This window comes from Dermacentor variabilis, chromosome 4 (genome assembly GCF_050947875.1).
Source record: "Dermacentor variabilis isolate Ectoservices chromosome 4, ASM5094787v1, whole genome shotgun sequence".
Classification (NCBI taxonomy): Eukaryota; Metazoa; Arthropoda; class Arachnida; order Ixodida; family Ixodidae; genus Dermacentor; species Dermacentor variabilis.
The window spans coordinates 1,083,663-1,098,266 of record NC_134571.1 but is presented as its reverse complement, the minus strand read 5'-3'; the positions used below and the strand labels follow the sequence as shown (position 1 = coordinate 1,098,266).

General features: G+C 46.4%; 1 protein-coding gene across 1 annotated transcript; it reads right to left on the bottom strand.

The window, feature by feature from the left end:
* Positions 1–5,473: 5,473 nt before the first annotated feature.
* Positions 5,474–11,131, bottom strand: Rcd1 (Reduction in Cnn dots 1). Its single transcript, XM_075687926.1, has one exon. The coding sequence runs from the start codon at positions 10,847–10,849 to the stop codon at positions 8,174–8,176; it is 2,676 nt and encodes an 891-aa protein (XP_075544041.1). The 5' UTR covers positions 10,850–11,131; the 3' UTR covers positions 5,474–8,173.
* Between the last annotated feature and the right edge of the window lie 3,473 nt (positions 11,132–14,604).

Genomic DNA, 14,604 nt, shown 5'->3' with positions numbered 1-14,604 from the left:
TTAACATTTCGTCAAGAACCACAGCATAAGTGAGTGACAAACAACAGCTACTGCAAAACTACAAAAGGATGCTTTAGGCTCGCAGCAGAAAGGAATCTAGCGCAACTGACTCATTCAAGTGTGATCGCAGAGAAAATAAGGTAATAAAATCCAAACAAGAAGGTTACTGAACTAAAAATATGACAATGTTTGGCCTTCAAGCCATTGGCTATAAATAAAGAAAAAGAACAAGGAGCCAATTACACTATTTGTGATTTAATAAAGCAGCTGCAAGTACGTACCGCCACAAGGTACTGCTGTGTCTTCGAAAACAGTATCTAGCCCAACACCGTAACACAGTGCTAGCACCATTTGAACATGGCGCAATGACCTCAGAAGCAAGGATACGCAACATTTACATATCTCCTGAAGCCATGGGCAATTTTTCATGCTGTTCACACAATAATTGCCAGCAGCACATGTTGAAAGGGAGGCAGCGCCACATGATACAATGGCACCCGCGAGTGCGTGGTAACCACTGTAATGCAGATATAATACCGACAACAAAATTGATTAAAAAGATATAAAATGCTTAACTATTACACTGTCATACAAAAAATGCTGGGATCTGGAATAATGTTGAAAATTTTCAGCTAATTTTTGTTCCGCAATGTGGTAGCCTGTGGTTATGGTATTGCGCTGCATCACATGACATCTATTGTATTTCGTAGCATGACAAATACTTTTTTCAGACCACAGATAAATAGTTGCTCTCCCCCCACTGAGGACGTTTTCTCTGCCACCCATATGACAGAATTACATTTTATTAGGTGGTCAATTTATAGTTCAAGGCTATTGTGTCTGCATCTATATGTATACATCTACTCTGCCTATTTTCTGATACAATTTACTTTTAAATGTTCTGTTAATATGCTCAGTGTGCCAGGCGAGAGGTCCAGGAGAACAAGTATGTTGTGCTGCCTCATTGCCGGCATATGTAATGTGTGCACACGATGTGTACGATCTTGCTGTGTGGGCATTCTGTCACATTAAGTGCGCTACGAACATTATATTGAATTTATTCTTGATAGTGTATCTGCTGTGGCAGCTGCAAGTATAACTCGCTAGTGTGAACTGGAAAATATCCAATAGATGTTCTATATACCTCTGCATGCCTAAAGTAAGCCTCCATTAGTCGTCACATATGTATAGCTGCAATATCCTTACAATGTTACAGCAACGCATTCTGGATGAAACTTAGATTATTCATGGTATTTGTAATGTATGGATAAGTATAGATATCTATAGGATGTGTGCAATGTCTAAAACATGATTTTCTAAGGACATCTATGGAACATAAATGGTTATCTGGGTATTTAGTGGGACATGCCCATTTTGGAGTAGCGGCCAAAAACCCAGTGAGAAATACTGAGTGGTTAAATCAACGAAAATAAAATAAATCAATGAATCCATTAAATATAATTCTCCATTACTTTAACCGGTTGGCATGCTTTAGAGATACCCGTTAACCAACATTATATGTGCAGGTTTTATGGAGGAGGCAATTTTTTCTTTTCTTTTGTTTTTTTTTTTACGTAGAACAGAGCTGGACATCGTACAAGGTTGTTTATATGAGCCACTTCGTGGGTGCCTTCTTATAACAGTTGTATATATACACACACACCCACAAATATATTCGGCCGGACAGCAGCCACATTCAGGAAAGTACAGAAAAAGCTCCGCTTAAAAAGTTGCCTTAGATGTACACTATATGTGACTGGTCAAACAATCCGTATTGCGGTCACCTGCATGATTGGCAAAACCAGTGAACAGCTAGATTCAGCAGTGCACATGCAATCCTTATTAGCTAATCAGTTTACCTCTACTTACTCTTATAATGCCACCTTTACTTGTGCTGATGTCAGCTGTTATTGTGTCCCCAAAACACATCTGCCTGACATAATATACACATAACACACTTAGCTGACTTGGTGGCAGTTGCAGAAACCCTCCTACAAAAGGTAAAATGTGAAGCAAAAAATAAGAAACCCCAGTCTACAAAACTGAGGCCTGAAAGAGTGGTGCATGGGGTAAGCCAAAACTTAAACATGGTGGCCTGTGCGCTCCTTTTCTTCTGCTCCAGTAAAGCTGTCCCCATACCTACAGCATAAGCAGAGTCAAAGGGGATGTGGCAAGAAACACAGCCCACTTTTCAAGAAATGTTCCACAGGATGAGTGGTGTAGAAGGTGTCCATCAGCCAAACAGGTAGCTGCATCAATTACCGTATAAGGTAGCAAGTGCAAAATTTAAGAAACCTGGATGGTGGACACTTGGCCATGCATGTAAATAACTGCGGGTGGGAGGCATTATTTAAGAATCTTAGGATTCTCTGCAAAAATAAAGATGCGGCAGTGAGAGAGGCCCTGGAAGCAAATCACATCAATAAAATGGGAGGGAGGGACATCAGCAACAAGTCTCTTTCGCTATATAATGTGTAACTTTCTTTTCTGAATGCTAGGCTGTGAAAATATTTCTTTTACGCTTTCAGTTTTTAACCATCTCTCATGAATGTAACGCATGAGCAACTCCTATGCTATACAAAGGTCTGTCCCATGAAATAAAATTTCAGTTGGCACTCCGTTTGTCTTTCTTTTTGTGTGTGTGTGCTCAACATTGTATGTGCATGTGTTTGTGCCCTTCGGGCTGTGATTGAGACGTAACAACTCGCTGTTACGTTTCGCCTACGACGCGCGGTTTAGCCGGCGCGACTGCAACAAAGCGGCAGACATTTTGGCCCGTTCGGCGTCGCCGCTACGCTCCCCGCCAAGCGCGTCCAGGCATGTTCCGATGCCACGTGTCTTCATGTGCGTGTGTGAGTGTATGTGCCATTGTGCCCGACCGAAGGCGCTACGAGAGTAGAAGTCTCCTTCTCCTCCCAGCCATTGTGCCCGACCGAAGGCGCTACGAGAGTAGGAGTTACCTTCTCCTCCCAGTCTTTGTGCCCGACCGGCGGCGCTACGACAGTATGCGTCACCTTATCTCATTGTACAATCACGTGCTCGTCTATTGAGGGGTTCCTTCTTGCCCTCAACTGCGAGAGTATAAAAGCAGCTGCCCCCGGACGCCAAAAAGAGGGCTTCGATTTCTTCTGTTGAGAAAAGTGCTCTCCCGTCTCTCTACTTCGGTCAACCTGACCGCCAACTCTTTGCGATGTTAAAATAAACAAGTTGTTTTGTTGTTACCAGTCGACTCATGCTTTGCCGGGACCTTCGGATGCTTCCAGTTGTACCCCAGGCCGCCAGGCCAACGCTACCCTTGGGGCTTGCGACCCAGGTGCAACCACGGGCGTCAGCGCCGAGTTCCCATCAGGTCGTACCATCGGTGCGACCACAACAACCGTTGCCATCGGTGGGATTCAAACATCGCACAGCAACAAGTTCTGCTTGCCTGGCATATTTAAAAGGGCCCTGAAACACTTTTTAACTAATCGCAATATGGCCTCACTATTAAAAGACATTATCTCACAAATATCATGCTACAAAAGTTTTTCAAATCTTTCAAGTATAAGTAGAGTTATTGCACCAACATGCAATCTCTTTCCATCTCTGCTAGTGCACTAGGGGAAGCCAAGGGGAAAAATCCCTGCCCAAAAGTTGAGTGTCTCGACAGCGAAAGGGCTTGTTGCAGCCGCGGTAGACTACGCTATGTCACCATCTCAGAAGCCACGCGTAGCAGATGCAGCTATGCGAAACTGTCATGCATAGACCAGCAGTGGAAAGATGAAATTATTTTTCGGCCTTTTTGAGAATGCAGTAATACATACATTTCATTTATTTAACTCAAAATGAGCAATTATGTATTAGTAGCAATGTTATTACGATCACGAAATCAGCCAATAGCTGTTGGCGGGTTCAGTTGCTTGCGATGAGCCTGCGTGATGACATTGCAGAAGCGGTTTTTCCGTTTTCGACAAGAGATTGTAAGTTCCCTCCAGCATGCAGTGCAATAATATTTGGCTAACATGTTCACAGGAGCCTCATGTTGTACATTTGCCGTATTTTAGTATGTTCACAAAGTGTTTCAGGGCCCCTTTAAGTGACTGCGATATAATTAAACAGTCATGATGCCGCGACTGCTCAAATGAACTTGCATGCGGCCTTTCTTGACCCATTTTTATCCTGCTATCCTAAATTCTATGTCAAATGGTGCTTGCTGAAAAGTAATAAAGAATACCGACGATTGCAATACTCCCCAATGTGAAACTTGAGCACTGCTTTATACGTGTTTTCATCTTGCGATGTATTGAGGCATCATACTGATCACCGTACAGACTGGCAGAGCTGCGACACGCAGCGCTATATATGGACTGGCCACACATTGGCCGCTTCCAGGCCATTGCAGCTTATGCAATCATAATCTTTACTGGGAAGCGCTTGCGATGAAAGCTATGAGCAAAGGCAAGCTTTCTGGTCTTTTTTCTCTTTCCCCCGCATGGCCGGTTCCACATATGCAAGCGCCATGTAGTGGTGCTTCAAGGTGGCGTCCTCCACTTTCCTCCTTGCACTCTCTTCGCTCTTTCCTGTGCTCGTTCGCTTGGTTATGCCAAGGGAGGATGAGGCATGCCGACGCTCAACGGAGGAACGGGCACCTAAGAGCAGTGCTCTATTTAATCTAAGCTGTGACCTTATCTAATCAACTATATCCTGTCTGATGCAGGCATATAGCAATGCGCTTCGGTACAACAGGTGCTTAAACAAGCTAAGTGAAAGAAAGTCTGCAAAATATTACGTTTATGCCCACCACAAGAATATCATGCAATTTTAACGAAAGCCCAGTGCCCTTTCCTGAAGAGCCACTCGCTGCACCACCTGCGATGTTCCACATGTAGCACCTGCAGTGTACAAAGAGTCAACAGTAGCAATGCGAACAGTTCGAGCATTCACGTGAAACACCGAGGATGAAAAACTGCCCATGGAAATGTGCTGTGCAGGAAAGAGCTGGGCCCTCGGGGATCACATGGTCTGAGAAAGCAGGAATGTTGCTTCCCGGCAATGGGAAGGTGAGACGGGGGCAGCCCATTTGCTTGCACCATGGCCTCACACAATTTCACTTGCTTTTATCTCGGGTACTACGTAATAATCATTTTTAACATTACAGAACACCCGCACCAGCCTTTCTTGTTAATGTCACAAAGTGAGGCGGGCAAATCCTTGCACGTGTTTGTAATATCTACTGATCCCAGAGGCAGTCATAAAATGCATGGGTAAGCTTATCCTGGTAATGCTATTGTGTTATCATTGCTCATCAGGACCTGCAAATTGAATTCTTGCAGTACAGAACTCCCTAGATGGCATGATTTTCTTTGTAAATAACTAAGAGGACGTGGTAAGGGGCCCTCAATGCCATCACTGTAAGCAGATAAATGGCAAAACAACAGAACAATTATGCTTGCACACTGTAAGGAATCTTTTGCTTGAATAACACAAAGCTAACAAGACACAATTCAGTGATTTATTGTTGGCCATTGACGGAAATTTGTACTTTCTCTAGAAGCAGGGCCGTGGCTCGCCGACAAGTGTTAACTGCACCAGGGCCAATTAGTGATGGCCCTGACCTCATCTTTTGATCAACTTGACTAACTGATGAAACAACCTATGATGGGCCATGATTCCGAGATGATTTGCACAAAGAAGTACCTTGCAAGAGTTCGTAGCAGCTTGATGCCATGCAACTTTTGCAGTGATTGAAAGCAGTGGCATATTGAAACTGCACCTACGACCTCTTGCTAGCCACATTGGTACAGCAGTTTCCTTTTTTTTTTGTGACATACAGTGCACATGATCAAGCTTTCAATACACAAAAGTTTACAATATTCCCACTGCAGCACAAATGTGGTCAACAAATATTACAATGCAGCTCCATACACTCAATAAGAGAGGCTCAGGTTTTGTGCTACGTTATAACTACGGCATTGAGGGCACTGTTGACTGGCATTTTCGCTGCACCACCTAGGCAGTACAACAGGACCATGGAGGGCAAACCACAAACATGTTTTTGGTAGTGGATTAGACATATGCTGCTGTTCACACCACATCAACTTACAATCACAAGTATAGAATGTTGAACTTGTAAAGCAATACTTAACAGTCCAAGCGTACAAATAAGTTTTACAGTGAACCAGTGCCAAAAGCAAATCGAACATTGGAAGCCTTTCAATGTTTTCATATTATTAACAGCATTTTCACCATTATTATAAAACAATTTTAACATCATAGCGCTGATGTTAGCAAGTTTCTGTCATTAGATTAAACGTCATGATGCACAGTTTTATAAGTACTGTGAAGCATCAAGAACGAATAAGCAACTCGTTTGCACATGCACTTGGCACTCTTCAGATTTATGTGGCCACGTATCAAGATGAAGGTCAGAAATGGGCATAATCTATAACAAGGGCAGAGTCAAACAAATTTACTTTTTGTCAGGTTAGAATGAATGCAGGAGAGGGTGTAGTGGCCACTACATATCAAATAATGCTGCAAACATGCATATACAGACTTAATTCAATGAGAAGAAACCAGTGCAGCACCTGTATACAGTACCAGACAATACCCACCACCGAATGCCATGCATGAGCAAACTTCTGTGACGGTGAGCTGTTCAGTCAAAAAAGTCTCATTCCCTTGGTCATTGCAGCACACTCTATGAAACGTGCTTTATATAGATTCCAGCTGAGATGAACGTTTAATGTAGGTACAGTCAACCACAAAAGCTTACGGCCTACACGGATCTCAGAAAATGTTCTATTTCCGACCAGCCTGCAGCAGTAGTCAGTAAAAATGAGCATCACAATGTTGTTCACATATACTGGGAGATGCTGTAAATGTGAATACTAGGCTACGCTGTGAGGCTGTGCATATATTTATCTTTTTCTTACTTCATGTTCTGTAAAATTTGTGGCCAAGTGTACATAGTCGGTGGGCTTTTATTAGGGACATATGGCTGCAGAGCCAAGAAAAGCAGCCACCCAACTGAAATTTGCAGGAAAGTATATTCCAGCAGAATTGTAGGTCCTGCATACAAGTGGATTCTCTATCGTTACTTCTCCGACAACAAAGTGTCTAGTAAAACATTGTTAGGCTAGTTGGTGCATTGCATTAACAAAAAAAAACAGCGAAAAAAAACACACACACAGGAAACATGCAAGAAGACAGCAAAGAGGCTGGTCCCTGTATTTTTGTATGTTTCCTGCGTGCGTCTTTCTTTGGCTGGTCTTTTCTTAAAACACAGTGTCCCCATCGTCTTCTCGGTTGTTATCCGGTGCCGAATGCACAGGCCCATCAAAAGAAACAGGACAAATTTGGTGTTCCAAGGGACGGCTTGATGCACTTTAGTATGGCACAAGCTGACTAAACACAGTTAATGGCAAGATCAACGGTTCACCAAGTTGAATCGGTTAACTCACTTATGGTCCACGACAACATGCTTAAAATTACTTCTGTCACAATAAAGGATGGCAATTATCCATCATGTTATAGAGGAATTAATGCTTCATACCATAATTACCGAATTGGCAAATGTCTATGGACAGTAGAAAAAAGAATGACAAGCAAATTGCATGTCCATACTTGGTATAACAAGTTTACAGCAATGTGGGTGATGGCAATTGTTTCTCCCTGTGCAGGGCTTTCCTGCCGCGCACAAGCAACACTTTTGCTAGAAACCAAAGGAGAGGAAAAAATCTTGTTGCTTTGTACCTGACCTGTCGTTTGTATCTGACCTCTCTACACTACGAGGAAGTTACAAAGGAGCACTCTTTTGTTACTTACCATTGAATCATGACACACTGAGGAATGGGACAAGCATAGGATAAGGTGAGTCTTCATGTACAGGAATAAAGACCAAGTGCTACAGCAATGAGCATGTTAAAGTAGCAGCCTATTTCTTTATGTAAACTTTAAATATAATTCCTGGTGCACCATATCTAATTGATACTGAATTCAAGTTCAATGCAAAAAAAAAAATTCCACTGTGTGCACATTCTTTTTCTATTGAGAAGCTGTGGACCAAATCACTGGGTGTGTGTGGGTGACAAAAACGGACTAATTGCTGCAGGTGATGCATGATGCTTGACCCAGTAACTCCCACTCAGACGTTTCCTTTTTCTGGTACATTTTTAATTATGGCTAGGCTACATCAGCTGTCATAGAAACGTGGCATTCGAACCTTTCTTGTTCTTGTTGCTGCTGTTGAAGGCAGTGAGAAGGAGGCTTTGTACCTGCTAGGCATGCCTTTTACAGCATGGGATGTACCCAAAGTCTTTGTAGGTGGCATCTGTGATGTGCTACAGACAGAAGAGTCACTGTCACGGTGAGTGCTTGATGCCTCTGCCAGCATTTCCAGTGCACTGGACTCTCTACTTCGAACACACTGCAGTGGCTGCAGTATCTCCTTACTTGCAGTGTGGCCAAGGGGTAGCCCACTTAAGCTGCAAATGCCAGAGTGTCCTGAATGCAGCTCCATCTTAGTTGGTGTCACAACCATGGAAATAGCACGGCTGGCCGGCAGCACCATTTGGCAGAATGGGCTATTTGCTGCTTGCGTTGAGCACACCGCTTGTAGCTCGTTCAACGGCTGGAGACTCTTTTGTAGCTGGCTTGTTCGGACACCACCATCTGCCAGGCTAACAAACTTGCCTTCCTCCTTGAGCCGTTCTTCTGCTGTGCTGTTTGCCGAACATGCATCGAGTGTGTGCTGGAGTTCACCCTCACCGGCAACACACTGAGCCAATTGTGGGGGTGTGTCTAAAGGCTTGCCTGTGCAATGAACCTTCTGCTGAAATTTGCTCATGGGTGATGACATTGGTGAAGAGCTGAAGCAGGGACTGCTTTGTGGGTCAGCTATGAGGGACTGTGACCAAAGTGAAGATGTCGGCATGAGGTCAACTTCACTTGAGTGACTTACTAGCTCACTCAATGGCACTGTATCATCAGGGGCTGCCGGCGGGCCAGGCAGAATGCGATGCTCACTTTGCAAGGATGGTTGGGATGGGCTGCCAGCTGGCCATGTAGTGGGTGCTACAAGGGTACGCTTGCGCTGTTGTCCTGCCAGGGGACGAGGCACTTTCAGGGGTGCGAAGCTGCTAAAGGTAGGTTTTTCGGTGACCTGCTTGGGGGGTCTCCCAACACGGCGTCCAGAACCACGCTTTGTGTGCATACCAGTTGCAACAAAGCTGGATTTCGAGCTTGAACAAATTACACTGTCCATGTTGGAGCTCCCAGAAGAGGATTGGTGGTGGAAATGAGATCGATATTGTCGGCCTTGACGACGACCAAGGGCAACTTGGCATGAGCTTTCAGGCAGTGGAGCCTGCGAACATCGTCGTGCAGCAAGAGATGTAGCTGTAGCAGCTGTGACCTTAGATGCCATGCTTCCAGCTGGACCCATGTGTGGTGCACTAAGCACCCATTGCAGAAATGACCCAACTTCATCCAAGACACACCGATCCACCATCGACTGAGTAACGCCCTCAAGACGCTTTTTGAGGGCACACATGTGAAGTGAATCATCGGCTCCACCGACCACCACAAGGCCCGACACCGCCTTCATGTGCTCTCGGAAGTTCTCCAGCTCGTCCATGCTGCACGACAGGGCATTCTGGCCGACCACAAACAGTGTAGGTGTGTGGCTATCCAGCAGCGGGTCATCCACGTCTCGAGATCCACTCAGCCCAACTAGCGGGAAACCGAAGCACACGACAGCGGCAACAGACTCCATCAATGAAACTTGACATGCAACAAGGCCGCCTATCATCCATCCAATTAAGATGATCGGCCTTGACGAAAAATGGCTCTTGAGCTCAAGGACCTTGGCCCGTGCAGCAGCCACCATGGCCTCCAGTACCTGGTTGAGGCTGGCGTTTGGCGGCGTAGTCGGCACAGGATCTACGGCCACCAGCTTGCCCAGCACGGATAGCTGAGAGGTCCAAAATTTGGAGCGGGGCAGACCAGCCGCCTGGGGTCGTGGGCCGCCTGGGCACACCACCAGCAGAGGAGAACAGGGCAGCCGTTTTGGCTTGTGCTGACTCAGGAAAGGCGCCACTGGGTCCCAGGGGCGTCGCAGCAGCATACCCACGGCATCGGGGCCGGTCGAGCGCCCGGGCGTTGCTTGCCGAGCCACCAGCTTGTCGATGAGCTGAGGGATCTGCGCCCTCAGGGCTTGCAAAGCGTCCATATAGGCTGCAACATAGGAGACAGTGGCTTTTTCCATCAACAGCTGATGCAGCCACTGAAGCAGTTTCAAGTCCCAGCTAAACAACCCCATGATGCGCCTCAGCCGACGAGCAGTCCGGTCCACGGCCAGTCGCCGCAGAACTGGCTCATTGGCATTGTTGTTGTAGGCTAGTCGTGCCAACCGGTCCGCGTGAAGGAGTCGCAGAACATGGTTGAACGCTCGATGCTGAGAGCTGGTCCAGCCCAGCCTTTTCACATTTTCATCCCACATGGTTGCGTCTGCGTCCGGCCTGGATGAAACGGATGCGCTGCGCTCGCATTCGCTCATAAGGTTACGCGTCTTGCTCCCATCGTATGGAGGTGTGTCCACACCTTTCCAAGTTTCGACATTCACCACAACATTTTCGCGGATTCCTGTCTTGCTCTCAGAAAAAAATACATCCTTCATGAAGAGAAGCTTTGCTGGTTTTGCATGGTGCGAGTCCGGGTGGGCATTCCACGCCTTGGCGTAACTGTGGTCGACACTCACAATGTGCGGCTCCTTTTCTTGGCCCGAAAGCCGGTGTAGATACATTTCTGCGCTCGAAGCACGGCCATCGCCGTAGTGATAGTGGTGCGCTGCTGCGCACATATCTGACATGTACGATCCAAAACGCGATTGTATCCAAAATAGCGAAGTTCTTGAAGCTATCCGCAGCGAGTTCACTGTCGCCACGCAGTCACAAGACGGTGAAAAAAAAAAACGAGATGCGCAAATAATGGTAACGCAAGTCCTACAAAAGCCAAAAATGTGTAAGAACTGCAAGAACGTTCCACGCCCGTTCGGTTGGCGCAATTACATAGAATAAGAACCAACATTAGAGAAGGCAAACTGTACCTTCCGCAGTGGTACGAAAATAAGCAGCGGCAGCGCATGGAACTTAGCGGGGCAGATGCCAGATGGCGTTGCTCAACCAGAAAGCGTTTAAAGGGCCCCTGAAACGGTTCGGACAAATTTTGTAGACTCGTGGGGTACAGCTTAAGTAGAACATTCGCACCACAATTTGAGTGAAGCGTTACGTATTAATGGAGCTACAAGCGATTAGAAGTTACCCTTCTACCCATCCACGCTTTTCCTCCTCAACTCGTTCGCCGAGCGAGCGGGGCTACGCTCCGCCTTCACTGGTCCTGCGTCACGATGCGACGTCACATCGTCCACTTCCGTTTGTTTTGGAGCCCGCCCCCGCCCGCGCGAGACCTCTCCGCTAGCCGCTTGGCTGTCGACCCCAAGCGAGAGCTATCGAAGCAGCGTGCGTTGCGAGCATTCTGTCGTAGCGCCGAACGTGTCTGGTATTCCGTTAACCACAGGCAAGCTGGTCATTTCGGCAAATCATTGGAGGCATAAACTCAAGCTGATGAAGGAACTTTGGCGTAGACGTACGTGAGCGGCCTGATCGGTCTACACGGTCCAGACACTTGTTGGCGCAGCGCTTAACCAGCCAAACAAAGCGCTAATATTGCTCTAACCAAGTGTAAAACATTTTAAACATTTATAAAAACAACGTGTCGATGATTACACTCCTGCGAAAAATACGCACCAGCAGCAAAGAATACGCTTCGTTGCTGCTACTGTGTATGGTTGCGCTCTATGCCACCAGGTGGCTGCACCGTGCAGACCATTCACATTTGCCCTTCTGCTCATCTCGGCTCATCCCGTTACGGCACAGTCAAGCGGCCAGACCCTGTCCCCTTGCGCTTACGTTTGCCCTAATACGGGACTCGCGAAACGCTGTTGCGTTAGTAATCTTCCGGTGTAAAGTGACGGCCACAAACGCGCAAATCCTGGCGCCGATCGGATAGCGGTAGTCCGATGCGCAGCAGCCAGTTCGCTCGTACGCTGCCTTGCAGAGGGACACGATGTCGCAGCTTAACATATTGCCAGTCGCTACGTTTGCAGTCCACAAGGCAACAAAGTCGAATCATAGTGCTCGCGAAAAGACTGAGACCAACTGTGACCGCGGAGCTCTCGTCAAAATGGAGTACGTTGTAACACAAGCAGACGACACTTGCTGTGTGCCGGAAGTGCTTAATGTACTGAAAAATTGTTCTTGTGCATTCTCTTTATGTTACTTTCTTTTCATAAAAACAAATTAACTAACATTCCAACTATTACAAAGATTATTTGTTTACCATAAAGTTGGAAAAATTATCGATCACGCGCCCTTGTCAGCCAATCGGATAGCTCGCCCCACTGACGTCGTGTGGGTGATTTCGGTCATATGGGTAGGGGCGGCTTAAAATTCCGCCGAGCAGTGCGCTGCGATCGGCAGCGATGTGCATTTTTAAAACCTTATAATAAATTACACGCTTTACGCAGAGCACTTAGATGTGTCAATTAATGATCAGAAGGACCTACTCTAACGACTCAGTACGTTTGTAGAAAATCGTCAAAAGCGTTTCAGGGTCCCTTTAAGGGGAAACTACTTAAGGGGAAAAAACGAAATTAGGAAAGAAACCATTTATGATAACTCAAAGGGAAGCTCATTACTTTTCGAAGCGAGATCGGGATGCCTTAGAACACGCACCTATAAAGCGAGATATAAGAAGGAAGAAGAAGCATGTGCTTGCTGTGGTAAAGCTAGGGAAACGACGGAGCATATTTTATTAGAATGTGAAGACGTCTATCCAGCGGTCGATTTAGGCACCACTGGCCTCCTTGAAGCCCTTGGGTTCAGCGGGAGCAATGGTAAAGCAAACAGGTCCACAACAGACATCAGTAAGAGGCGATTGGAGGATTGGTGGAAGAAAAGTAGGGAAACGACAAAAGACGGAGACGTACAAAAGCACAGTTCGCAATAGGGTATCAGAAAATTTGGACGTGGTAGTTCATAGTGTCTTTTTTTTTGTTTCTCATTGGTTAACCTAGGTAGGATATTAGGCAGCATAGTAGCAAGAGCTTGGTGGCGCAAGCCACCGCCCCGTTTCAAAGGGGACGCTCATAACATCCATCCATCCATACCCGTGTCACACGGGCGTTTGGAAGCATAGAGTTAGTAGAACATTTGGAAGGCCTTCCAACCGATAGTCAGTTGACTCAAAGGTCAAGTTCGAGCTGCTACACGGGCGGTTTCGAAGGCCGCCGAGTCAACAGTCTGTCGAGTCAACGGAGCACCCTACAACTCTATCGAAATCTCGATGGCCTTTGAGCAACGGAAGCGGAAACAGCGCGAACATGCCCTCTCTCGTTCACAGTGTGCTCGTGCTCACGGTTAGAAAGAACAAATCAAACCAAATGTTCTAAATATACTATATATGAGTGTTATTCATTATTCAATAAAGTGTTTTTGCCACTTGACATGTGCGAACACACAACAAAACGGCAGCCGCATCGAGCAGCGCAAACGCTGCCGCAGTTTCGCTACTCAACAACTTAAAAGCTAAACATATATGTATGGCAATGTATAAACAAATTTTTTAATGTATAAACAAACATAACAGAAATTATAGTGCTTTTAAATGGTTTTATATGTTGTTTAACTTTTCGTGACATGAAAACGAAAATAAAGATCCGCAGCGCCACACAATTTTTCGAGAAACGCCTGAACCACTCAGCGGCCTTTCAAAAGTGCCGTGTAGCAGCGCGACAACTCCTTTGAGTCGATACAGTGGTGGCGTTTCAAAGGCCGTTGACTGGAAGGCCTTCCAAATGTGCCCGTGTGACACAGGTATTACTGTATATGCCATGTAGTGAGAAACTCTATGGTATATGCTACCGTAGGTCATGGAGTTTCCTACAAAATGTAATTCTTGTAGGAAACTCTATGCCGTAGGTAGGCGTGCGTCTATTTGTCGTACAAAAATCCCTCACGTGACCTGATCCTAGGTGCCTAGGGACAGCATCGTTTAGGGATTTTTGAGAAGGCGCGATGCTGGCGCCGAGCGACGCCGTGGCGTGTTCGTCCACGGCGTGATCGTTCTCTGGACCCCGCGTTTTCAACATTGCTCATGTCATTGTACGTACTACGTGCGTTGCTTGTGTGTTGGTTGTAGGTTCTGCGTTACTTGGCGGAAAGCCGCGAGTAGTGGTGGTGCGGCAGTGCGGCTTTCGCCTCGGTGAGCTCTGGCAGTAGAGAATCTGTGTTGTGTGACCCGTGCTTCCTTGACAATTGAAATGTCGAAGTGGCCTAGTGCATCGGCAGCGAAGTTCTGCGAACCGCGATGTGGCGTCGCCGTGTCCGACTTTGCTTAACGAACATCCAGGGATGTGCTGCTCGCTACAAGTCATGTAAATGCGACTGCGTCGACCGCCCACTGTTCAGTGCTGAATGTGTGTTAGGTGTGCTGTGCTTGAAACGAGTGGTTCAGCCGTACAGCGGGGTGTGGTGGAGGAGCAGAGTGGCTTAGGGTCTCCATTTG